The 26,673-nt window shown below is 45.2% G+C and overlaps 2 protein-coding genes across 2 annotated transcripts in view; both read left to right on the top strand.

Moving 5' to 3' along the window:
- The first annotated feature begins 1,106 nt into the window (after nucleotides 1-1,106).
- LOC126542004 (uncharacterized) lies at nucleotides 1,107-23,157 on the top strand. The gene is made up of 7 exons (XM_050188974.3): nucleotides 1,107-1,379; nucleotides 5,728-5,807; nucleotides 6,323-6,427; nucleotides 9,627-9,677; nucleotides 19,480-19,542; nucleotides 19,671-19,717; nucleotides 22,939-23,157. Exons 1-7 carry the CDS (start codon nucleotides 1,271-1,273, stop codon nucleotides 22,961-22,963), a joined length of 480 nt encoding a protein of 159 aa, XP_050044931.1. The 5' UTR covers nucleotides 1,107-1,270; the 3' UTR covers nucleotides 22,964-23,157.
- A 2,796-nt stretch (nucleotides 23,158-25,953) lies between these two features.
- Nucleotides 25,954-26,673, top strand: part of LOC126541994 (SEC14-like protein 2) — a 114,058-nt gene continuing 113,338 nt past the window's right edge. Inside the window, exon 1 of the mRNA XM_050188963.3 lies at nucleotides 25,954-26,279. Within this exon, the coding sequence (XP_050044920.1) occupies nucleotides 26,226-26,279 (54 nt within the window). The 5' untranslated portion in view covers nucleotides 25,954-26,225. The remainder of the gene's footprint in view (nucleotides 26,280-26,673) is intronic.

The following is a 26,673-nucleotide window of genomic DNA, read 5'->3' as shown; positions in this document are numbered from 1 at the left end:
CTCAACACGTTGATAATGTCAGCCTGAAACCTTACAGCATAACGAAAACAATTGAAGGAGTTAGCACTCGGAATTTAATCTTTTTGAACCTCTGCTAAATGAATTTGAAGATCGGTCGTTCCGCGACAATTTAATTTTCCACGGTCTGCCTGATAATAATGAGATATGGCAACAAAAAGAATGGAATATAACCACATTAGTATTACCGACACACTTTCTGCAGACACAATCCAACGTGCCCGCAGCTTAGGTTCGTATATGCCTTAGAAATGCCGCCCTGTTATGGCGAAGTTTGCAAGATTATTTTGCAAGTATTATTCCTGATTAACAAGCATTTATAGTTAGTCGCATTTGTGCATTTGCGAACAGCACATAAAATTGAACACAACCAATCACACTTTCTCGTTGAGTGCACGTATACATTATTATTATTATTATTTTTTTGCTCTAGAACTAAGTATCAAGCGGTAGGGAAGATTGAGACCCAAACAGGTATTATTTCCAGCGATAACATTTCCTCGTGAATCCAGTATTGCAGTTCTGTACGTTTTACTTGGTCTTTCCCACATCAATTTGTTGCAAAAAAAAAAAGAAAAGAAACAAGAAATGGCGCGCGGATGCCACTCTCTCGTTCAGGAAGCGCCAAATGGTTCTCCCGGACATCTCAGGTTCGAAAAGGTTCCAGTGTCACAAAGACCAACTTCATCGACTGAAAGGTAAAGCCTTCAAGCACTACAGCGCGAGTCTGAACCGCCCCGAGAGAACGCCGTACAGCTGGCAAAGTGTTCCTTCTCCGCGATGCATAAAACGTCCGACGCCTGCTCGACTTTTTCGAACGGAGCACGAAGCCTCGTTAACTCTCGAAAGTTATGGCCATACACGCGCCGCCAGCGACGAGGTTCTTCTGTACAAGTGGCCGCGGTCATTGATGGACACGGCGAAGAATACGGTCACAACCGGGAAAACTCTTAAGTTCGTAAAGAGAAAAAAGAAAGAAAGATAAAGTTTCTCTCAAGAGCAAGGTCTTCCTTTTGACGTGGCTGTAACATTGGCTGCCTTCGGGTTCTTTTGTATTCGAACGTCTTCTGCGGGCATACTACTCGCCGCTAGGGCGCCAGGCTATGCCCACAGCGCACTTCTAGAAAGTGGACTGCCTGCCCGTTCGCCGCTTGTAAAGAGGCTCGGCTGCCAGTCCGCTCGCGCGCTCAGTTTCCGTCCTGCCCATCCGCAGAACACGCGCACAGCCTCAGCTCCATCCGTCATCGCCGCTATGGTGGCCACAGCAGCGGTTCACGCAGGTCTCGTCCTTTTCACTGCCTCGGTGGTGCGTCTCGGGGCAGCGGAGAACGAAGAAAAGGTCACGTGCCTCCAGATGAGGGGTGAGCGAGGGCTGACGTATATATGCCGTTCGCCTCTTGAGAGTGTTTTCTTTTTTTTTTTTTTGGCGTATTGCGAGACTTAAATTAATGACTGACTGGTACGAGGCGGTTACTAACATTTTTTGTTTCTTTTCTCTTCTTTCGGGGAAAATTATAGTTGTGGACCGCCGTAATTGTTTATAAAAGAAATGCAGAGTGAAGGAATTTGGCTACGAGATACGGGGTTACTTCAACACTGCAGGTGCCGAGCAGTGGCTCAAGAGAAATAAAATGATGCATTCAATATAGGAACAAACAGAGAGTGAATAAGGAAAGAATCGGCAATTTCGAAGCAAAGATTGAACTTCGGCTTTCAATTTCCCTTCTGATAATCGTCATGTTTTAGAGAAATTAACGAAAACATAACTTTGAAAGAATGTTTTTTCTCCGTGTAAACGGATTTTGTGTTTCTCTTTAGCGTACTTTTATTATATGCGATGTTTCAAATTCAGTAAGCAAAAACCAGCTGAATAATCAATCTCTGATGCTTGGAAGGGTGTACAGTTTCGGTATTGTTGGTATATGTTGGTATGAACAGTCTGCATGTAGATTGCTTGCTACTCACCAGTGAGAGGGTAGTAATTGCAGAAAAACCATGTGCAGAAATATTAGGGCGAGGATGCGTGGCCGAACAATTAAAGGGCGAATAATCAAAAGACGATGAGAATATCGCTGTACGCGATGGCCGTCTGGTCTTCTATTCGTGCCTCTGCATGGTCTCGTGCCTCTGCATGCCCTTGTTTATTTTACCGAAGTGAATGCAGGCCTTTGTGGATGGAAGGTCACCACCCGCACTCTTGCAGTACATTCAGCTGGTCGTTTTCGAGTTCTCCGGAGGTGTACTTTGCATTCTGATCATCGAAATCGAGTGTTGTGGGCACATCCGCTTGCTTCATTCAGAGTTTGAAGCGCTCGAACACGCTCCTACCTTCAAGCTGGGAGCGTAGCCAATTTGCTGCAGATTTCCGGTCACATGGCGTTTCTGACTGACCTGGGAACAGCTGCACGTTTATTTATTTTACTCTCAGGGCCTTTCGGCATTAGAGAAGGGAGTGGGTTACACAGGAAACAATAGGAAATATGATGTTCAGGGTTGAAAAGAACATTTGCTAATTGTACAAGTTAGCCGAGAGTTTGTTAAGTACAGCAGTGCAACACAGCGTAGTATAAGCCGCATAAAAAACAAATAACATTAGGTCATACAAAGACAGAAAAAAGGGAAGGAAAGTCAGGGAGATTAGCCCGTTTAAGTACCGGCCGGCTACCCTGTGCTGGGGAAAGCACATAAAAGGTGTGTGGGGATGCGCGACTCTCACGCGTCCCCTGACGTTGTTTTCCCTGCATGGCTCCCGTCTCGTTTAGTTCGGCGTCGCCGCCTGGCTTTACGGCGGCGGTCGGTGTGGTTTCAGAGTGGTACGAGAGATGGCACGAGTGTTGCGATGCTAGCGGCACCTAACAGCGGGGTTACTTGGGCGCAAATGGCTGTACCTCTTTGACTCGGGCTCGGCAAGCGGCGCACACGTTCCGCGCGTGCGCCGATCCATGCTTCTGCGAAATCGAGCGGGACACCGGAATGGACGAACATGATCACTTGAACGCGCCACCGTTCGCGTGAGCGTACGCGCGAACGACCAAGCGTTCGTGTCCAGCATGGGGCGAACATATTCGTTCGCTATCCAGCTGCAGTGAGTCGGACTTCCTCAATTTGTTGCACGCCCATCGGCATGTTCTGTGGATAGTAATTCGGCTAGCAGGCATTAGTGCATGAAAGGTGCCGTAAATGCCGTTGTGAATGTTCGCACTATTGTGTTGTCGTTCCTTTGTACCAAGAGCACGTGGTAGACCCCACACGGGTGAAAGAATAACAAATAAAACAAAGTGACAAAAATTCACACAATAACGTAAATGGTACGCGCTATAGCTTTCAAGATCTGTCGCACAGTTCCCAAGCCCTTAAGAACTTGATCAGAGCTCTTAAGGCCTTGAGTGCCGAAACCCGTTTGGACTAGCGTCCTAGAACGTTTTCCACTGTGAAGGGGCGATCGTCCAGTTTTTCGAACATGGTAGCGAGCCCCTTTTCTTGCCACATTGTAGCGGGGACAGTCACAGAAAGGTGCTTGATCTTCGTCTCGCTGCCACAGTTGTCACAAGCAGAGCTTTCGGCCATTCGAATGCGGCAGGAATAGGCGTTCGCAGATTCTACGTCGAGCCACAGGCGGACAGAAGTGTTGCTTCCACTCGTGGTAACCCTGGTGGAAGACGGAGTTGCAAATGTGGATTCAATCTGCGGAGACGCACGTGGGTCAGTGAATTCACTGGTGTTCCACAGAGTCTGCGTAAGCTCGCGTGCTAGGGAGCGAAGCCTTGCGGCCGAATTGCGGCAGCGTTATCCACACTGTGATTTTCTGAAATTCCGCAGTGACCCGGCATCCAATGGCAGATGATGATGTGCCCCTTATCGATTGCGTGATGGTGAAGTGGTCGGATGTCTGCGACTAGTTGCACATTTGGTCCGTGGTTGAAAGGGGACCGTAGACACTGGAGAGCTGCCTTCGGGTCACAATAGATGAACCATGACTGTGATGATATGTGACCAATAAGCTCCAGAGCAGCACGGATAGCTGAGAGTTGTGTAGCCGTCGATGATATAATGTGAGACATGTTGAATCGGAGAGTGATACATTTTGCGGGAATTATCACTGCTCCAGCTTAACAACAGGATTATCGCCACCAACCATGTAACTTTACCGTCGAACTTCACGCCTGCAGCACGACCATCTCTACTTTTGGCTGAACTGCGTGAGGACGGGACAAAAAAGCTGAACAGGTTAATATGCATGAACACGTCCAGCTAAAAACCCTTCTTCAGTTCATTTCTTCTACATCGGGCCCTCTTTCTAACATGTCCTTGCATCCTGTGCACGTGTTTGTTTCCTTTCTTGTCCCGTCCTCGCGCAGTTTACCCATAAGTTAATATGCCCCAACAAACCAGGCTAAAAACTCTTCTTTAGACCATCTCTACTGCTGTGGTGCCTGCCTCCACTTCAATCCCTTTTTGTCATTCCGGGCATCAAAAAGAAAGAAGAGATGTCGTCTTTCGCCCTCAAACTGTGCTTTCACTCCTGCATGAAAACCATCGAGGACGCATCCACCTTTACACGGACGGTTCTGTCTCCTCCAAAAGTTCATACAAATGCTTGCTATCATATAATATTAGCTAGCGCTTTAAAAATTTCTAACTTTTAATGAAGGGTACAATATCAGTGAGAAGTTCATCCCATTCTTTCGTTGTACGTGGCAAAAATGACAGCAAAATACTTGCCGTGTTACAACCAATTCTAACTTTAGGCTGATGATCAGTGCGGTGAGAGAGAGGATTATAAGGAAAGCGGGGATGTTAACCAGTGAAGAGTCTGGTTGGCTACCCTACGCTGGGGAAAGGGGGAAGAGGAAGAGATCAGTGCGGTGAGATAAGTAATAGGGTCATGACATGAGTATCGTATGTAAAGTAGGGTGGTGATATAGCTTATAAAAGATAACATAAGCGATAAATCGTTGACGTGTTGCGAGTGACCGAGTACGCGTGTTTGATTTCACTGAAACACGCTCGCAGCACTGTTGTCTTTCCTAATAATAAAACACTTGAGTTTTTTTTTCGCGCAAGTTCATTACTCATTCGACGTGATGATTCCACGTTAACCCTTCGTTCGCTCTTTCTCATGTTTTCTGTATGACGGGGTATACGCCAAATAGAAGAAGTAGGCTTTCTACGCTATTTGGGTGCCCTGTACAGTATGGCTGACCGCCTGCTCACGGCACCACTGACTCGAAGGTATTGTCCTGGAAACAGCGAGAATGAAGTAAGGAGCAGACTGTGGCTACGATAGCGGCTCCAGCTCCGTGCGCTTCAGCATTTTTTTTTTCTTCTATGGGGCCATGTTAGCCATCTCGAGCGGATCAGGTAGGATATATCGGGAAGCGCACTTGCCGAATTTCGCATGGCCCCGCAATTCCAACTCCGCGAAATCAGTACCTTCTCGGTCTCGGACCTGCATTCGCAGACAATAGCGCTTCTTCCTCGTCACAGTAACGGTCTCTCTCTCTCTTTCCGTCTTGAGGGCACTCCGCACCCTCGTTGCAAACCGTGTTCGAGCGCGGTAGGAACTAGTCGAATGTACTATTGGTTTTTGCGCTATCCAATTGAGTGCTGTTGGTATAGGTCGTAGCTGACTATACTGATATCAAGGAATGAGCACCGATGTTGTTACCGTTCGTTTCGTCCACCACGTGTGACCCAACCTTGACGCAGTTGGGAGCGCCCAGCGGGAGTGCATGAACAACGTGTTCCGCAACCTTCGGGTGCCTCTGGAGACGGACGGCGCCATTCCCGTAAGTACACGTTGCCGTGCCAGTCTTTGTGCAGGGATAGCTCGTTACGCGTTCCCAATGCGCTTGGGCGTGCGTCGTCGTCTCTGGCATCGTTTATATGTAGCTTATACAAGGTGTTTCACGTAACTCGAACCAAAAATTTAAAGAAAGAAAGCGGTTAGCCGCAGCTCAGTCATACCAACGCCATATAGTCCATATAGTTAGCCGTCATGTTGCGCTCCTTAAATGATTCTTTATATTCGTCGTTATATAATAATAAGTATAAGTATAAGTGATAAGTATAAGTATATAAGTATAAGTTTATATAAGTACTGTTTATATAAGTTATATAAGTATATAAGTATAAGTATAAGTTTATATAAGTACTGTTTATATAAGTTATTTTACAAATAATAAAAATAAGATACTAACACTTGCACTGCTCAATCTTGGAGGGGGAGGGGGCCTTAGAAGGATACTTTCGATTGCTAACACTTCTTTTTCACGCTCCCTGCCTTTTGTCACCACCTTTGCAGTTGCCTAAGGGATCAACCGAGAGAGTGAAAATACTCGCCACTGGCTGCTTGGCCCTCCACGCTCTCCAAAAAATTCCAGAGTTTGGCTGCGTGCCCACGTCGTCGGTGAGCGTGGCGAGAAGGCGCGAAGGAGAGGAGGCTTTTTATTTTCTTGCTTCTCTGGTTCTCTCTCTTTCCCTCTTTCGTCCTCCCTCTAAGTACTCGCGGTAAAATGAGACGCTAAAGCTTCTAAGGTCAGATATGAGATGAAAGAACAACATGCGGTACTTTTTCTCTGCGTTTCGTTTGACCTGACCATGGCCTGTGTTCTTTTCTTTGCCTGAACTCCTGTGCCTTTCTGTGGGGACCTGATTTCGCGTTGCCTGTTTTTAGTTGATCTTCATGAGAACACTTTGCGTTCCAGTGTGTTTTGTGGGATCTCTGTCGTGGGCGGTCCTTAGTGCACTTAGGTCACCTAACTTAAAGTTTAGTCTTTGTTTTTGAAATTTTTCTGACATTCATTTGCCAGCTTGATATTCGATTATTATTATTATTATTATTATTATTATTATTATTATTTTATTATTATTATTATTATTATTATATGTGAAAACGAGTAGCCGTAGCCGTTTATACGCACCAACATCTCCTAAATATCATGAACTGAAAAAAGAAACTTTGGCCAAAATAACGAAAATTGCAGAAACCATCGAAGATGATTGTCGATGCAACCGCATAGCCGAACGCTTTTTTGAAAGCTCATCGCTTCGTTAAAAAAAAAACGACGCACTTGAAAGTGCACATTTCTTGTAGCGAGAATATTTAAAACAGAATACGATACAAATCAAATTCTCTTTGTGGCACAGTTTGAAACATCACAAAGCGCGGACGCCGAGCAAGAGAAGCCGCTTTCGGCAGCTTGAGAGACGCCCTGCACCCGTAGGTCTCACGTCGTTCAGACAGACGCATCGTACACACAAACTGGAGAACAGCAACGCCAACGATGATCGTTTAAAAGAGAATGACGATTGTTCGTTGCGCTTAGTAGTCTTACTGCGTAATTCCGTATTTAACAGATACGTTGACCCGCACATCGCCAGTGGCAGTATATATAGGCGGTTATACATGTAAGTCGATTCGCAATACGTGTGTTGTCTCCAGCGGCGCGAGCGCCGGCAAGGAAGGCGACAGGTGGACATCTTCCTCTCCCGCCGCTAGCACAGGGGAGGGAAGAGGGCGGCAGGAGAAGGGGAAGGCTGTCCTTCCCGAGCGCTCCACCGGGGTATCTAAATCTTTACACGCCCCACGGCTCTCGCGTGACATAGCGGGCGTCTCGAGTAGCCGTAAGAGTTTTCCTTCGGCGACGAACGCTTACCGCCACTTGGCTGCGCCAGGGATTCGCACCGGCGTCTTTGTACCGGCGGTGGAAAGTCCGACCGCCAAGTACAGGTCACAAGGGCGGGTGAAAGTTCCAAAGGAAGCCATTCGCTTTAAGTTCGTAAGCTCGTCCAGGGCCTTTCGGATCCTGTTCGCTAATGGCCAAACGTGTCAAGGAATTCCAGGTATCGACCCGTACACAGTGCGTTGGACTTCACCGCAATACACCGAGGTTAAGTCGATGGGCAGCATTTTTCTAAAAATTACATTTCAGGACGTCCGCCGAAGTTCAAAAAGTGTTTCGGTTAGAAAACGTCCTGCCGGTACTTATTCCTAATACCGTACGCACTTACGCCACTTAGGCTGGACGTAACGCTCCGTTATTGCAGCGTTTTTGAAAAACGGCGCTCTGAGGGCCGACGCAGTGCTGCAAATATGCGTGTTACTAAAAGGAATTATACTCTCGACGTTGCTATTTCAAATATCCTTATAGCTTGGCGGGTCTTTCGAAATATATATAATTTTTTTGTAATGTGGCCTTGCGGCAAAGTTCAACAGATTGTCGAAGGGGAAATGTCAAAAATCACAGGGTATGAGATACTAATGCTATTGTGGCATGGGAATGCCGAGTTATGGTGGCTTCGGATTGGCAACGTTCTTGCAGAGCTAGGGCACCTTGAAGGCGTGCATGCTATAGTCGGATGCGGCTTAAGCCTCCAGTGAAGCCCCGCCCACGCCCTCATAATCACCAGCCACTGTTCCTCCGCGAGGCTGCAAATAGTTCGTACTTCAAACTTTTCCTGTTACCTAAATTAAATGAGACAGTAACCACAAAAATAAAATTATTAGCGCGTAATTTCATACGTCTTCCCTCGTCTCCTATAGCGGAATGGTGAAAGCCTAATTCTTTATTGAACTGAAATAAAATGCTTGCTTCGTTGCAACTATTTATTGTCAAGCTTCGCTTCAGTTGACAGTGAAGTTTCATGAGTAAAATATGTGAAGCAGTGAAATGAACTGTACCGCAAACTTTTGAAGAGTGAAATGCTCAGAATCTATACACTTTGTCCTTGTCTGTTGCACACCTCATTGCTTCTGCCGATGAAAAGGCTCTTCAATAACAGCAGAGGCTCCGGATGTATCACGTACGACACCATTTTGAAAAGGTCGCACGACGACGATTTTGTTTGCTTCTGTGATTGGCCGGCAGAGTAACACAACCCCGCGTGGACCGTGGGCCTTGGTTGATAATCGCTGTTTTCTTTTTATGTTTTATCCTACTATAGCACCGTTCCATGTGTCGCAGCGGCTTATTGTCTATTAAAGAAGGACGTAAGAAGCAGTTTTAACATAATATTACACAAGACGTGTTTTATTCAATTATAAGAATTAGTGCTTGAATGTACAGTTATATGCAACGTAAAAAGTGTCGACAGGCCGCTAAATTTGAAGGACAGACGACAAGGTCAGTGCTAACATTGCGACAATCTGTCGTCTGTTCTCGCTTTCTATCACTTGATTGTATGTGCTCTGCGGGTGAGTAAATTGTGCTTAAAATCTAAAACGTGTGAATGAAAACCTTTTAAGCCGATTTTAATTGAATAACGCATCATCTGTGCAGCCGTATTGTGGCCGTACGCGTATTTTCAGCTAAGGCTCGCTTAACGCTAGCCAACAGCAGCGTCCCGCACCCGTATACCCTCTCTTCCATGACGTCACGAAGTCCGCTAGGAAAGTCCCACATACGGTGGCGCCAGGTTTCTCTCTTGGTAATATTGTGAGAAACTCTATGCTACATACGACTTTCTCTCCATCACTGTCTCCTTTTCATTATCAGTCGTTCTTTCCTGGTTTCCGTCATTCCTATCTCCAAGTTGTTTTGTACTCTGAATTTTATTGTAGACGTCTAGCTCCCTTTGCCGTTGTCTTTTCGTTTTCTTTTTCTCAGATTGTAGATACCTACGAGTGCGTTTACAAGAACGAGGAAGACAAGGAACAGGTAAGATGTCGAGTGACTGCAATAAACGTCTTTGCGTGTTCCGAAGGTTTGGTACCAATGCGCTTGCGCGTGAGTGTACGCACATGCACACGCGCTCCCAAGTGCACGTTCTGGGAGATCGATATAAGCTGTCACTCTTGCGGCAAAGCTCAAAGAGAATCGCCACGCGTGCTGTTGCATGCTTCCAAACACTTCCTAGATGCACTAACGAGTGGAAAACAGTAAACCTGGCCTTTTTGGTGTAAAACATGTGTTCCTTCATGCTTCGAGGCTGGAGCTCGGAAGGCTCCGGAAGAAAAAATAATAATAATTCAGGAAAAAGAAAGGGAAAGCAGCTTATTTTGCATTGAGGTAGTAATTAGCGCTTACTGGTGGTGCTTTAATTAACCTTAATTAACTTTCTTTTTTAATTTTTGACTACGATCTCGAAACTTTACATATATGGAATGCCGGGAACGTGGCAGAAAAGTCAACATCAGAGTAGGCTTGAAGGGCACCACGACCTCAATGACATTCATCGGCGACAGCGTCTACGAAAAACATAATAATGAAAAGTAGTAGCGGTAATAGAGTGGAAAATGTTGCCAGAAAGACAGAGATATTGCAGAGAACAGAACAGACAGTAATATTAAAAATGTAGTACATATGTGGGCCCCGACAAGCGAAATGCACATAACGGCAAAAAGAGTTAAGATGTGTTGTCAGGCGGAGGTAACGCGCTAAATTTTACAAAAATAAAACATCAAACAACGAAACAGCATAATAAAAATAATTGTACCATCACATCAACAAGGCATATAAGAAATAAAAAATGAATACAAAGAATATGTGGTAGCCGACCCTAATCTTCGACTTACGTGTCTCTTAGTGGCACTCGTACCTCGGCGTTGGTGTTCTTTCGGTTAACTTTAGGTGAACGCAACGCACGAACCTAACTCAGAAGCAACTGTTTCCCATTAATCAGCCGGTTCAATATCATGCCATCTTCTCGTGTGTGACGTAATTATTGACGACATTACTTTCGCTTTCTGCTTAAGGCTTTCCAGAAATTTCGCCATAGCCGGGGTCAAACCTGGTCTCTAAAGTCTTCGATTCTGCGCTTTGGCCTGCCGTAATCAGTAATTTCGAATTAATTATAATTATTCCAGACACTTCAGTAATTCAACTTGTAACTAAACTTAGGCTCTGATATGATAGCTATAATGAAACCCATGGATTTTGCACTGTGCTAACTTTTTCTATTTTTTCCGACTGAGTGTGAATATCGTCCCCAGATGTCTCAATTATTTCTAATTATATCCAAATATTCCAGGTGGTTCAGTAACTCAATTTGTTACTAAACTAATAAGCGCTGATATGATATATCTATAATGAAACCAATGAATTTTGTACTGTACTATGTTTTTCTTTTTAAATTTTATTATCTATTGTGAATTTCGTCCCCGGTCTTCTCAATGATTTCTAATTAATTCTAATTATTCCAAACACCTCAGTAACTCAATTTGTAACTAAACTGATGCTCTGATATGATATCTATAATTAAATCCATGACTTCTGTATTGAACTATTTTTTTTATTTTCCTTCTGATTTATTTTTAATTTCCTCCCGGATCGTTTCAGGAGGTGAACCAGAAGTGCTGCGCAAGAAATAATAGTGTCACTCGATGCTCGTGGCAAAAAAAGAAAAAAGAAAAAGAAAAAAAGGACGCACGCGTAACGTTAAGAACTACCACTGCCGCATCTGTTCCTACGAATTTCTGCTTCCTGAATTTTACGTGCTGTTAAGTGAATGCTCTTTTCAAGTTTGAGGCGCGAGTGTATCGGTATTAATATCTGACGACTGCATTTTACTTACAGTAAAGGGTGAATGGTGCTGTAGCCCTTTGATTCCATTACCAGTCCCGTTAAAGGACATATGCCAAAGCACGGATGGACGACGCTGGCGTGAGCTCGGGCTTTTTCGAGTTTGGCAATGTCCCGCAGTAACGTACGATCAGACTTAATTTGCCTAATGTGGTGAAGTATGAGTAGGTGTTTGTAAGGCGAGAAGAGAGAGGTACGCAGAAATCTTCAAATGAAAATCTTGCGGGAAATCCGTAAGGGAATAGTAGCGATACATGAACATACAGGTGTACCAAGTGTCATGCCCCATGGTTTAAAGATACGCAAATGAAACGTAGCAGGACAGAATTAAGGTAATGTTGTTTGCCGTCACTTGGAGATACTCAGATTGTTTTTTGCATACCGCCTAATTAAATAATTATTCTTTAATTAATAATCTGCTTCTAGAATAATTATTTAGAAGAAAAGTGTAAATGAAAAAGTTGTAGAGCAGCATGAAAAACTCCCGATACAGCTTTCTGCTGCTCAATACGTGTTACATAAAAGTGTTTTTCGAGAGGGAAAGAAGCCCGCGTATGCACGCAAAATTGCCGCGCGACTGGCCGCTAGAGGCACACACACAAATACACGCACACCATGAATCTCAGCAGTCATACGTGGTCATAAGACATTCTCATATATACCCCCATAGGACCCCACGTATTATATAGTTATAGAGCCCATCGTGTCACGCGTTACAGACAAACGGATGGACAGACGGGTTTCATAGGGAAGAAGCCCTAGAATGCTTACGCATTAATATTCGGCAAATCCCGCCACTATGCGGGTACCGGTGTTAAGCGAAGTATTCTTTGATATTTGCTCATTGTTAAAGCAAACGTAGCGCTAATTACCGAAAGGTTTGTACAGCATGACGCAAATGAAAGGAGGTGACTGAAATGACAGCGATTACCTTCTTGCCTTTTGTCCTGTGTGTCTACTCGTGCACATGCCCAGTAGTATTTACCTTACCGAGTTGCATAGGTCAAGAATGGGCCCACACCTGTAGTGTGACATGCCCAGATGCCCATTGCCAGTTGCTTAAGCTCTTCATTCAGACACATATACAGTGGCACGTGCTATTTTTAGGGCATTCGACAAAAATGGGCCCGTGCGTATACCTGTAGTGTCACATGCCCAGTTGAACATACCGAGTAGCCTACGTTGTCCATTTGGGCCTCTACACAGTGGCACGTGCCATTTCTGAGGCATTGTCCAAGAGTGGGCCCGTACCCAGTGTCACATTCCCAGTTGCACCTACCTAGCACCCCAAGTTGTCTACTCAGCAACACAGCACTCACAAAGTGTGAAGAAAGTTTCGCTTCAATTCTCAACGGATAGTCGCAACACCTTGTAAACAGTCTATAGCTCCAGAGCATGGGGAGGAACGTCCTTGAGGCGTGTATTATAATTTTGGGTGGTCGAGCAAACTCCCGTTTTCGAGAGCTTAACGGCACGCCATTTCGCGCTCTTGCGTCTGAACGTGCGGAAGCTTACGGAAATGAAATGACACATAGGAATTCCTTCCCGATGGTAACAACAATCCATCATATCACGAAGTAGCCGGCACTTGATGACTGCAGTAACATTGGGCTTGGTTCCAACGGCGAATTTCTAGATTAAATGAAAACATTATTCTAGGCGATAAGGCGTACGTAAAAGCGCAGTGACAAATTGTTGGTAATGGGAGCGATGTAAGAACCGGGAACACACCAGAAAAATAAAAGAAAAGAAAAATGTGTATTGTACAAACTGAACAAAGGAGATAGTGAGAAAGAGTTTAATCGAAGCCGAATATATTTTGCTTGCTACACGCAAAGCGTGCCGCTTGAGATAAACGTTACTAAACTGGACAAGTACATCAATGAAAGAACGTCGTAATTTATATGACGCTTATAGAAATAACTGAGGGGGTAGTGATGTTTATTATTATTATGCCTAAGATTATGTTTCTTTCCTTTTAATCTCTGCTTCTCCAATCTTATTGTAGCGTTTTATATTCCCAAATATTGCAGTTGAACATTTGAATTTTCTTAAAGATCTTTTTTTTTCCTTTGCATCTTTGTATTTTTCTTCCCGTGCGAATGGAAGTGTTCATTCATAGGGAAGATGATAACAACGACGACAACAGCTACAACGACGATGACTGCGACGACACTAATAATAGCTACGACGACGACGACTACGGCAACTGCGATGACAGCGACGATGACTACGATGGCAACAGTAGCTACGACGACAACAACGACAGCTACGGCGATGACAGCAACAAAAACAACTACGATGACAAAGATTACGACGACGCGACAACTAAACATGACAGCAAAAAAAAAAGAACTGCGATGACAATGACGACGACTATATCAACAAAAGCTAAGACGACGACAGTAACAGCTGCGATCACAACGACTACGACGACGACAGCAACAACAGCTACGACAACGATGACTACGATGACAGCAACAACTTCGATGACAGCGACGACAACTACGATGATAACTATGACAACGACGACAGCAGCAACAGCTACGACGAATACTACGACAACAATAACAGCTACGACGATGACAGCAAGAAAAACAACTACGATGACAACGACAGCGACTATGACGACAACAACTGCGATGACAACGATGACAGCAGCAACACCTACGACGTTCACGACAAGAACAACCACGAAGGCAACACCTTTGACGACAACGACTACCACGACAATAACAACAGCTACGACGATGACAGCAAGAGCAACTACGATGAAACGACGATGATAAGAACAACTTCGACTATGACGATAACAGCATCAACAACTGCAACGACGACAACGATTTCAGACAACGAAGACAAAAACGACAACAACATCCGTCTCCTCGTATTACCCTTAAACACGACCGCTACCTGCACGGGTCTGCACAAGCGCGGTGATGATTAATAAATTATCGGCGGGTAAAAGAAGACCAAGAAAGCAGGGCAGGAGAGGACGATCAGTTCTTTCACCACTTTTGTTTATTATTTTGATATCTTCTGTCCAATTTCATCAGGATGTGCAATTCTGTGCTGATGACATTGCATTTTTCTCCTCACCACGGGATATCAATACGTTATACCAAATTTTGCAATCATATTTATCTGAGCTAGAGTTGGCTCGACGGACTGCCCTTTTCACTTAACGTAAATAAATGCTCATTACTTGTGTTTCCATTCTCAAATCCCGTTTTTATTTTTCTTCATTACCTAAATTAACCGATACTTCAAGTGGCAGCCTTGAAGTACTTAGGGATAATTGTTATGATTGTAATCTAAACTGGCAGCAGCAAATCAAATCAAATGCTAGAAAAGGGGAACATGCAATGGCATTCTTGCGCCGGTTGAGTAATAAAAACACAGGGATGCGTAGAGCTACGTTGACTATGATTTATAAAACTCACATCCGCCCCAGTCTCAAATTTGGCTTTGTTCTTTTTTCAGGATGTGCATCATACAAACTACGACCTTTAATATTACTAGAAAGGCAAGCGCATTGCCTCTGCCATGGGCTGACAAATTTCGTGGCTACCAATGTACTTTATTTGGAGTCCGGAATTATTCCGCTTGAATCCAGATTTAAACTTACTGTCCTTACCTTCCTGAAGCTTTATGGTGCATCCTTTATTCAGTTGCAACCCCTTTTCATCAATTCTCCCGATTTAGTTTTTATAACAGGTTGGTGGCGTTACTAACAGCCACAAGTTGTTTTTGTTCAGGGGCTGTTATCGAAACTTCAAGTTCATCTGCAGAACCTGATTTCTCCAAAATGTCATTCCTTCTAGGTAAAATTGATCCTCGACGATATTTTTCCAAAACGCGCAAAACTTCTTCGGGCGCGCATACTTGAAGGTCTCCTTCAAGGTCATCTCAATCAATTTCCGTCTCACTTAATAATTTCAATGGACGCATCACAAAATTTAGAGAAGGTCGGTATTGGCATCTTTTCAATTCAGCTTAACTGGTATTTTGCTCTCCCTCTCGCCGATTACACTCCAATATTCCTTGCTGAATTCCTGACGATAATCCTGGCCGTCCGAAAATTGGGTGCACAGATATCTAAGGTAATAGAGATTGCAGACGCGCTTTCGGTCTGTACACATTTAACTTCCACTAATCGGTCACACCTGTTAAGTATATTTTTGACTCTTGTCACAGGCAATTTGTCTGAAGTCCGCTTTGTCTGAGTCCCAGATAGTGGAATCTTTTTAAATGAATCAGCTGACTCGCTCGCATCTTCCTCTCTAAATGGCCTGGTCCTAAATTTTCTTCCTGATTTCTCTTTTATAACAGGAGCCAGATTCAAACACCTTTTATTGTTGACTTGTAATGAATCATCCATACTTTCCGCACATGATTTTCAACATCTGAGATTTTAGTGGAACAAGAGCAAATGCCTTTCACGCTAATGCGAAGTAACGTTAGCAAGTTACCTCTGTTGAGTTCTTCGCCTAAATTTTATCTTCGCAGAACTGGTCTATCCATAACAAACCTCTGTACTTTTCGTAATGAACCAGAAACTATTGACCATTTCTTCCTTTCTTGCCGTCGCTTCTCCTCCTTTCGCAAAATATTCATTTTTCAAACTATAAAACTAGGTTTAGCACTTACAACACCAAACATTTTGTGTTTTGGTGCCTGACAATTAGGCACAAGCCGTGGTTCGATGACTACTGCTCTGCACAAGTTCATTGAAGCAACCGGAAGGTTACGCTGCTAGGTTACCGACCGTGGGACATTTCATTTTATTGTTATTATTTGTCCTTAGCTTCTCAGTTTAATTTAGTTGATGTATAGGTACTCACAAAATCGGTGTTATCAGCTAATTGCCAAATGATTCCTTCTAAATGTTCACCTTTAAGCCTTTTGGTATGTTGTTTGGCGTTCGTTTTATTCTATACAATGTGACCAATCACCCTCGTGGGTACGAGCCATGTATTGACGCAACAACAACAAAAAGAAAATTTTGATTCTCTGTCCCCAAGAAAATATCCCACAGGTGAATTCACTTAAACATTTGGGTGGGATGAACACCAAAAAGCTTAATTGGAGTCAGAATCTAGAGCATATTACCTCAAAGGGAACACGCGTAGTAGGAATGCGGCTTAGACTTAGCAGCAATCGACCTACATGCAAAACTCGGCCTCTGCTTCTACTAGAACGAGATGCAATACGTTTATGTCCTGGGCTTCCTAAATTTGTCGCGAATTATATCTCAAGAAGCACGCCTGCCTTCTTTTCTCATGCGATTTCATATCCTAACGGTACAAACTTTTCTAAATATATATGCATTACTACAGAGGAGATCACAATATGTTTTCATTATTGAATCGGCCTCATTTTTAACCATCAATGGTATCTCTCACGTTGCCCTCAAGTCGTTTTCGTACAAAAACTATTGGACCCATTAAAGGTTCATCATTGCGAGGTGTGTGTGTGTGTGTGTGAAAACTTTTATTGTAATGAGGTCCAGAGGCTCGACTTTTTAAGCCAAAGCGGCACTGTCCCACGTTGGCACTGTACGGCCAAGCCCTTCAGCGACATCATGGGCCCTCTGGACGGCCCTTAGTTGGTCTTCAAACAATGGGCTTCGAATCCTTTCTTCCCACTATGTCCATTCTTCAACGAGGTTGGGGAGAGTCACGGCACACCCCGCCAGCATATGTCTGATTCCAATGATGCCATTACAATCGTTGTATTCCATCTTTCTCTCTCTCTCTGGATATATTTTATTAATGTGGTACGGCGTGGGATATGTACAGGCGCCGACAAAAGTGGTATACTCCACGCAGCGGGAGCCGGAGCAGCGGCACACTGCATCGCGACGCCATCTACATTGACATGAGTCAAGCGACATGCCCGCAGATAATAAAGGGCACCCATTGGCTGTCTCGATCCCAGATGCTACCTGTAGATGGCGTTGCGATGCAGTTTGCCGTTGCTCCGGCCCCTGCTGCGTGGAGTATACCACTTTTGTCGGCACCTGTACCTGTTTGCAATAGGCGAAGTGAGACTGCCTGAGCCCTGTTAAGTTTTGAATGTGGCAATGAGAATTGCCAGCTTTCTAAATAGTAATGTTTGGTTATGTCTTTGTAAGTTAATAAATGATCCCTAGATTCCCTTACTTGATGGTGAACTGCTCGGTTGCGACTACCATGGTTAGCAAGTCCTCGTGCCAACTCTTGAGCTACCTCATTGAGGTTTAACCGAGTCTCGTCCACTTTTCCTATATGCGCAGGAAACCATCGGATTTCAGTTCTCATAATCCCAATGTCTTCAAAAAGTTTAGCTGCAACTCCAGCTACATAGTTTTTATCAACACACTTTATAGCGGATTTCGAATCACTGGAAATGCTGACCCCCTTTTTACTCCTGATGGCTAGAACAATTGCCGCTTGTTAGTTCAGCTTGCCACTGAATAGGCCCAACAAAGGCCCTACTCCTCACTAAGCTTAGTTCCGCTAAGCTAAACTCGGCGTGTAGGAGCGGAAAAAATTCCATAAAATTGTGCAAATACAAGCCCCACCTTGAATCTTGGCGTCAGTCGTTTCGCCATTGCTTCGCGGATCCAGTGGTATGCTTCTTTTCGTTGTACTCTCAATAATTGGCGACCGTATCATGGGAAAAAACGGAGCCGATGCTTCCACATCGGCACTGCTCGGTGCTTCTTCCTCATTGCGAGGTGGTCTTACTAAATTCCTTTGTTCCAGTCGCTAAAGTTGAATTCGATTATATTTTTCCAAACCATGTTAAATATTTTTTCTATCAATATCTGAATAGTATTTGGGAAGACCACCATGTGCACCTGGATAGAAAGACCATTATAGCAACTGATGCTTCCGTTTGTGACGAAAAGGCAGCTGTGGGCATTGTATCACCACATATAAATTGGTCTAACCAGGCGGCCAGCAGATGGCAGGGCGAAGTCGAATTTGTAAACAACTTGAAGCAGAGGCCAGAGTTTGACTTATAGTTCTGTGGAAACCCCCAACGTGGAGAGAAGTAAATAATTAAGGGAAAATGAGACATCCACCCAATCGTAGCAATTGCTACAAAGGAAGCCCATGCGGATTCCTCGAAAGAAAGGCCTCGCAGTTGAAGAAAAATCCGTTCTGGTCCGGGTCCGGGGCCTGCTTAGCTCAGATGGTAGAGCGGCTGCCCCGGAAAGGCGGTGGTCCCAGGTTCAAGTCCTGAACCAGGACAAATTTTTCTTCAACTGCGAGGCTTTTCTTTCGAGGAGCCCGTATGGGTTTCCTTTGTAGCAATTAGGTACGTTTGGGTGGATGTCTTATTTTGCCTTTATTATTACTTCTCTCCACCTTGCGGGTTTCTGTAGAACTGTTACGTCAAATTCTTGCCTTTGCTTCGAGTTAATAAATTCGACTTCGCCCTGCCATCTGCTAGCCGCCTGGTTAGCTCAGACGCTAGAGCGGCTGCCCCGGAAAGGCGGTGGTCACGGATTTGAGTCCCGAACTTTGAACTCTTTTTTTTATTGGCGCGTATGGTGTTATGTGTGTTGTATGGGTGATTTCAATAAATGTATGCACTGTTCGCTGCACTTTGCTGAGCGCCTGTAGCAATTGCCTCACATGGGTATGAGCGAATGTTTACAGGGGCTTGAGTCATTGCTTACAGGGGTATGAGCCATTCATTGTCTTACGTGACGGACAAATTCCTCGTTGAGTAGGCATATAAAAGCTTACGTATTTAATATTTTGAGGTTTGTTGATGGAAACATCCCCACTAGATAATTTGGGTATCTAAGCTTTACTCATTCTTTTATTCTTTGACCTGGATCACATATACACGACGCCACCTGGCAATCGGGTCTTTCAATGCACCTGACAACTAACATGTGCTTGTAAATAAAATGACGTGCTTTCTTAAAATTATATTGCAGGTGTTAAGATCATTCACCGCAAATAGCAAAGAGAAGTATTTGGAGATCGCAGACAAGGTTGAGGTGAGAAATGCAGAATTGCAATACATAAATGCTTTCTAGGCTTACCCATTTGATTATGCAAGCATGAACGTATATCTTCGAGCTTCTAAGTAAGCCCCTACCACTGGAGATCCTTCATATCTTTTCAGTCATGCTTTGGAAGCTGGCATGGGACCAAGAACAAGGCTCATCCGAGGTATGACCTCGTACTACCAGCTTTCCTTTTTGTGATGTTGCTAAAGAAACACACAAAATTTTTTTTCCTTGACTTGTCTACGCACTTTCTGCTCCGCTCTGGTGTTTTCATGTCATAGACGAGGCACTGTATACATCGTTGTAGCCAACTTTTGCAATGAACTTAGGCGCGTATATATACATTGTCACGTGGTCGTGAAGGTGAACAAGGCAGCAAAACTGAATGATGGAGCTAGCGTTTCATTGGGCGAGCTTGTGTCCTCAAAAGCAAGTTACACTCTAAGAATAACGACAGCGGCCACTCATCACGGAGTAGCCGGCTCCTGTGTCCACTAAGGCGGTGACTGCGTGGTCATCGAGAAGGCCGCCGAGGTCAGTTGTTCTTTGTCTTGCGTTGCAGTTACGTCCTGGCGTCGGATCACGGCAGCAGATTGTTGACGTGTGGGTGAAACGTCGCGTCGTCATGTCATCTTTTGTAGGCGTATTCTTTGCGCCTTCGTTTGGATGGTGGCGTCTCGTCGATATATCGTGGAGAGAGACTGTTCGGCGTCTTCTTCGGAGGCGGAGAATCTTCGTCAGTTCAACGAACAGCAAACGCGCCTCCGTCGGTTGCTGTTTTTAGTTTCCGGATATGTGCAGACGGACCGACTCCGGGCCGGACCAGTGTATGGCCTGCGCTGCAGTGACAGGTAGCGGCCTGACGGGACCCTCGTCGAGGGCTCCACTGAGTGGCGTCGAGGTAGTCGGCGATGTCGCGAGGTCGTTCGCAGCTGTGGTCGCGGCGTGGTAACGGCGAACCCCCGCAGTCCCGTCTCCCGGTATGGGCATCATCGGTAGATGAGACCCGCTTCTCCGCAGTGTTAGCAGAGCGGGCGGTGTTTAGGAGCGCGCCAGACGTCTGTCTTTCTAGGGTAGTTTCGCTGGACGACGGGTGGGCGTCGGGTGGGAACTGCGTCGTTACAGCGCCCTGGCGGGGGCGCGGACAGTTAATTTCGCGGCCGGCGATGGCAGCGTAGGTCATCTTTTCAGGCTGTGGCGATTCCGGCTGCCCTTCGGGAGGTTCCAGTGACCGCTGGATTCCTTCTCTCACTGCAGTAGAACACGTTGTGTGGCTAGTTGGTTCATAGCATTCAAAAGATGAAGCGGCAACAGAAACATCACAATAAGAAAGAGCAAAGACAGGACAAGGCGCTTGTCCTGTCTTTTCCCTTTGTTAGTGTAATATTTCTGTTGGCGCTTCATCTTTAGGAAGAAAATTCTTCTGTCACGACGTCAGCGATCGAGGCAACCTGAGGCTGGAATCTTGGGAACTTCCTCTGAAGTTCCTCTCGCACGACCGCTCTGATGATCTCGCCTATAGGTCGTCGGTGCCCAATTAGTCAACTTCGGCGTAGTTTGTTGGCATTGTGCGGCGGTTGAATTGGTGGTTCCACATTTCCAAAGTTTTCTCGATGCTGGTGGGTTCGCGAAGAAACTCTTCGATGGTCTTCGGTGGGTTTCGTATCATTCCGGCGAAAAGTTCTTGCTTCACACCACGCATGAGTAGGCGAACTTTCTTCTCCTCGGACATTTCCAGCTTAGCGTCGGGGAATAGACAGCTCATTTCTTCTGTAAAGATGGCAACGCTCTCGTTTGATAGCTGCACTCGGGCTTCTAATAGAACTCCAGCCCTTTTTTTCCGGACAACGCTTGTGAAGGTCCCCAGGAAGTTACTGTGGAACAAGTCCCACGTTGTAAGGGCGGACTCCCGATTCTCGAACCATGTCCGCGCGGCATGGAGAAATATGCATGGCGCAGCTTATCCTCGGAGGTCCACTTGTTGAAGTCTGAAATCCTTTCGAATGTCTCGAGCCAGATTTCTGAATCGTCCGCAGAAGCTCCATGGAAGGTAGGTGGCTCCCTGAGTTGTTGAAGCACGATGTGGGACGCTGAAGCTGCCATTGTTGTTGACTTGGCGACGATCTTTCTGGTCGGCGCAGGTAGAAGACCGTGCTCCGGGGGCAACTATTGTAGTCTGCAGCTTGCTCGACGGTCCACGGCGACACTGGCGCTGTCTTCCGGGTTCGGAGTTGGATCACGGCTTGGCAGGGGCGTTCGGTACATGAACGTAGTAGCACATTCACCAGATGTCATGTGGTAGTGACGGTGAAGAAGGCAGCAAAACTGTGAGGGACGAAACTAGCGTTTTATTGGAAGAACCTGTGCCCTCAAAAGCAAGTTACATTCAAAGAACAACGATAGCGGCGAACACTGTAGGCGATCGTCGAAAATCAGATCAGCGGGTCAAACACGTCGGCTTTTAAACATAAGTCGTCGAAGGTTCGAGAAAGTTCTACACCATTCGCGTCGCACATACATGAAATCAGATTACATCGCTTTTACCCGCCTAACACACACGCACACACACAGACATATATATATATATATATAAACTGCGAAGAATGTTTTTACGAGAAGACTATGGTAAACAAAAAGCACCTGACTTCATCAGCCAGCGTGTGTGACTACCTCTTTGAAAGCTGATCGCTCTGTTTAGCCGAAGACACTAGCGAACTTCTTTAAAGGAGTAGTAAAAATGAAGAGGCAGTTTCCTCTCCGACGTTTCATTCGTCGCTGAGGGCATGACATACCGTGCAAAACTAGCGAATGAGCACTAAAATTCACTAATTAACTTCCAAACTCATGGCTTTAGCATGTACGACGTAGTGAGAGGAGCGAATTTACGGAGGAGTCTGGCGACCGATGAATGGCTGGCATTATGCCGCCGACGTCACAACTGACTCCTCTGAAAGCATTCCCGTGACGGTTGTTTCTGCCGTCAACAGACCAAAACACCGAACATCCAGAACAAGTACTGTTGTTACTGTCATCGTTGTCGTCGTCGTTGTCCTTTGGCATTGTGGCTCATGCCCACTCTGGAGGATTCGCCAAGATAGAGGTACCGGTTTCCACGCACCGGCATTACGCGCCTCACGTCCTCTTGAAGTAGTAGTCCGTTCTCAATGCGAGCACACTGTTCTCGAAGAAGCCTTACGTGAAACATGTTTTCTTTTGCCACAATGCCATCCTTATGCAATGTCAAGTTTATTCTTCGTATACGCTTACTACATTGTACAGTGTTGGTAGTAGTAGTAGTAGTATTTGTAGTAGTAGTAGTACGCGCAAGAACTATCACAATTGGTATCGCAGGCTTTCACTGAACTTAATGCTACCTGCTTACAGGATCTTCAACAGACGTCGTGATTAGGCCGCACATCACTCGAAGCGAGCTTACTGGGCCCAGGCAGAACTCGCAGGCCGTGCACGAGACGTGGTCTAGGAACTAATTGCTCAGTGTGCCAACCAACCCCAACTTGACGTCACCGGACGTGCCTGCTTTCCGGTGGAAAACCAGGAGAGGCACGAATTCTGTGCGAAATAAATGAGACCTGCTGTGCCTTACCCGTCGTTCTTGTTATTGACATGAAAAATAGGAACCTATTGGCACGAGCAGCTAGTGCCGGCTGGTCCTTTTCACCTGAAAAACGTAGAAATACATCACAAGTCACACAACATCGCAAAAGTGAAAGAAGCAAGTAATAAAATCACATCGCGGTAAATTCTCAAGGCACAGAATGTCATCGCAGAGAAATAACGCTGAAGATAATACAAACACTAGAAATGCACTATATTTGCACAAAATGCCACAGGAGGGAATAATCAGCCCAAAATACTCTTTCAGAGCGAAAATGCACACAAACACGCGCACACACGCACGCACGCACACATTCACTGTCAAAAATGTGCATCCACTTCTTGTCCTAATATTATTAACACTATGACTGATATTCAAAAACTCGTAAAGCGCAACAAGTGCTCGCGTCTGGTCACAAACCTGTTTACCAGTCCAGACAGCTACTTTAGACTCACTGGGCTGTAATAAAGCTTCATCATTTTCGACACCAGTCGATTACTTGATTAAGAGTATTTGCGACGTTCTGGAAGGTCATACATGCTCATATGCGCTATCAGTTATGCAGGGGGGCTTTCAACACGGCCATTTCGACATTGAGACTCTACTCGTGTAGGTGGTACCAAGTCACAGGCATTGGACAACTCCATTAGACCCCATCTGAGTTCTATCTGTATTCGGAATTCAAGAAGACTATGAGGTTATAATGCGTTGTCCTTGCTGGTCTTCACGAAAAATTGGTAGTTTCGCCCACAGGCGAAGCAATGCAAATAATAGCAAGGTTTGGCGTTGCGTTTGAGCAAATCACATGGTGTTCGAATAATACACGGACGCCACGCCAACAATTCACCGCAAGGATAACTCTTTTCCTAACATAGATTCCTTTTTAATATTTGTGCAGCTTTTTTCTTTTTTCTGTCTTTACACAGCTGTCCGTGCAATGAACAACAGAAATTGTACCACCACTTTGATGTGGCTTCATTTTATAGGAAGTATACCTATCGAAACGGCATACCTTTATTTTATAATTACGAATCCGAGGATTCTTCCGATCTCGTTAGTTTTGGTTTATTGCACACATCAGGGCTTCTCCAATGTGACTTCCATAAATTGTTTCGTTACCTTTAGCATCAAATTTGCCTGCAAAGCTGGCTTCTTTTTTTACAACCTAGTACGCAGAGGAAGAAAATCCAAAGGGGGAGAAAATGTGATCTGCGGAAACAGTTGACCGACGTTGTGCTTAATTCGGACTAAATCTCTCGGCAGATAGTGAAGAGCAGAGTATGATATACAGTTGTACACAATGTTCGCAAGCAGAAGACATGAGCTTACTTTTTTATTTTTATTTTCTCTTTCTTTTGCAACTTGAGGTCGCGCGGTCCATCAAACGCGATCAAATCTCCGCGCGTTCTCGATTGTAGTCAGGTTCTCCTGCGTGCGCGTAGATGGCGCAGCAATACAAGACGATTGCCTTTGGTGCCGCACGAGAAGCTTTAGTTTTAATCCAAAGAAATTTGAACGTTAGGATTAAACATTCAAATTGCGGCAAGGGTTGTCGGTGCGGTAATATAGACACGATGCCTATATGTGAAACTGTGTGGACAACAGGGACTAGGCAAATTAAAGAATATTACGTTAGAATTTTTCCCACAATATGTAGTGAAATGTTGTGTAAAGGTTGCGCACATTTGCTGGAATTTTCAAGAAGCCCTTAGAATTATTTTAAAGGATTATGCCATCAAAAACAGTGACTGCACATAAAGTGGTACACACATAAGAGAAGAGGTTTGTGAAGTTAGTTTTCTGCCTCTTCAAAGCAAAATTTTTGAAACATTTTTTTTACATACAGCGCAACCCAGAACGAGCATTTCTAATGAAATCATTTCTTGAAAGCTTTTAAGCGCAAAAGAAAAAAAAATTAGGAAGTAAAATAACTTAAAACGCAACGACGAACCTGTTCCCAAATTAGTACCGAGCAAGGAGCGAAAGGGTTCTACCCGTTCTAAATATAGCCCCGACTTCGACCGCGCCGTCTTTGTTCTTTTTATTTACTTTGCATTTTTCAATGGTAGAAAAAAAAAACGTGGCGCTAGACAGGAAATAAACGCGTGTGTCATAATAGTCTTTGATCGGTGTGTGGGTTCGTTTTCCTCCATAATTTCTGCGAGAAAGTGAACAACGCCTTTCAAAAGACCATAAAGGTCAAGGACTCTGATATTTACGAGAGACCGAGCGCCGAATAAATTCCTTTATTGTGTGAAAGAACCGCATGAACTGCATTATTTCGCTGCCTGGTTTCTCTCGCTTTTCTTTCTTTTTTTTTCTCTAAGCTGTAGCTCTTCGAACGTGTCGATTGCGAATGTCCGCGTCGAAATCCTATAAACTTCCTTGCGCAATCGCCAGGAAAGTAAGACACGTGCACGCCTTTAGTCAGCAAGAATAGAGAATGATGAACATCGCCAGTTGTACCAAGTGTTAGTTTATTTCCTTAATTAACAATATTTATGCTGCACTTCGTAGTTGTTCCGATTTTGGCTGCTTAGGCTGCCGGTTTCTGAACCATAAATACTCGAATCTTGCCACCAAAGTGTTCGGAGAGCGGCGTTTCAGCAACTCCGCATTGCTCGGTTAGCCCCGTAGTCAGACAAACGGCGGTTGTTCGTGCTCTGCGTCAAGAACCCTTACTCTGCGGTCGTCTGCTCTTTCGCGGCCGTCGTCTGCATCCGCGCGAGGCGCTGCGCACTCGCGCATGCGCAATGACGGCACGCGCCGCAGTTTCTCGCTCCCTCCCCCTCTGCGGTTTTCGCGTTCGTGTCTCGGAGCCCGAGCCCGTCTGTGCGTCTGTGTTAGTCGCGCTTCTTCTCCGGCCCGCGGAGTCACAATGGTGTCGTAGTGCCCATCGCTCCGGCAGTCCTCGACGAACCGGCGTTTTCGCGACTTCACTTCCCGAAGCGTGACCCCGTCGGATCTCCGGAGGCGAGAGAGAACCGAGCCCAGCGGTCCTGTTCCTTCCGTTGGCGTCGTCGTCACCGACGTCGCAAGCAGAAACAGTTCGACAATGAGCGGCCGCGTAGGAGACCTCACCGAGCAGCAGATGACAGCGCTCGACGAAGTAAGTGCTTCACTACGTCGAGCTCTCTCCGTATTTTCTTCCAGGGCTGCGCTTCGAGGACTTGCTCTCACTATTTTTTTTTCATTCTCCTCTGATACCTCGCTCGCCCGTCTTCACGTACTGATGGGATGCGAAAGACGACGATTTGCTTTGCCGAGGGACAAGTTGATAGCGCGCGCTTGTCGACACTGACGCAGTGGGGCGGTCCCACGAAACGGATGTAAAGGTCAGACGCGATGCTTCGCTGACTCTTTAACGCGCAACCGCATCATAGTTGCGTTTCCACGCTGCGACGCTCTTATAGAAAGTTGCCTGCTGTAGGATAAGGTAGAAAAGAGTGTTACGGAGGCTCCTGTCATTCTTTCTTATTTCTTTGAACGTGTTTTTTCCGTCT

The sequence above is a fragment of the Dermacentor andersoni genome, chromosome 3 (assembly GCF_023375885.2).
Source record: "Dermacentor andersoni chromosome 3, qqDerAnde1_hic_scaffold, whole genome shotgun sequence".
Taxonomy (NCBI): Eukaryota; Metazoa; Arthropoda; class Arachnida; order Ixodida; family Ixodidae; genus Dermacentor; species Dermacentor andersoni.
The sequence above is the reverse complement of the archived record's forward strand: the minus strand, read 5'-3'. Positions and strand labels throughout refer to the sequence as shown.

Coding starts and splice junctions, on each gene's coding strand:
- LOC126542004 (XM_050188974.3), top strand. CDS start 1,271: ATGGTGGCCACAGCAGCGGTTCACGCAGGTCTCGTCCTTTTCACTGCC. Junction 6,428..9,626: donor GCTGCGTGCCCACGTCGTCG/GTGAGCGTGGCG, acceptor TCTTTTTCTCAG/ATTGTAGATACCTACGAGTG. Junction 19,718..22,938: donor AAGAACAAGGCTCATCCGAG/GTATGACCTCGT, acceptor ACCTGCTTACAG/GATCTTCAACAGACGTCGTG.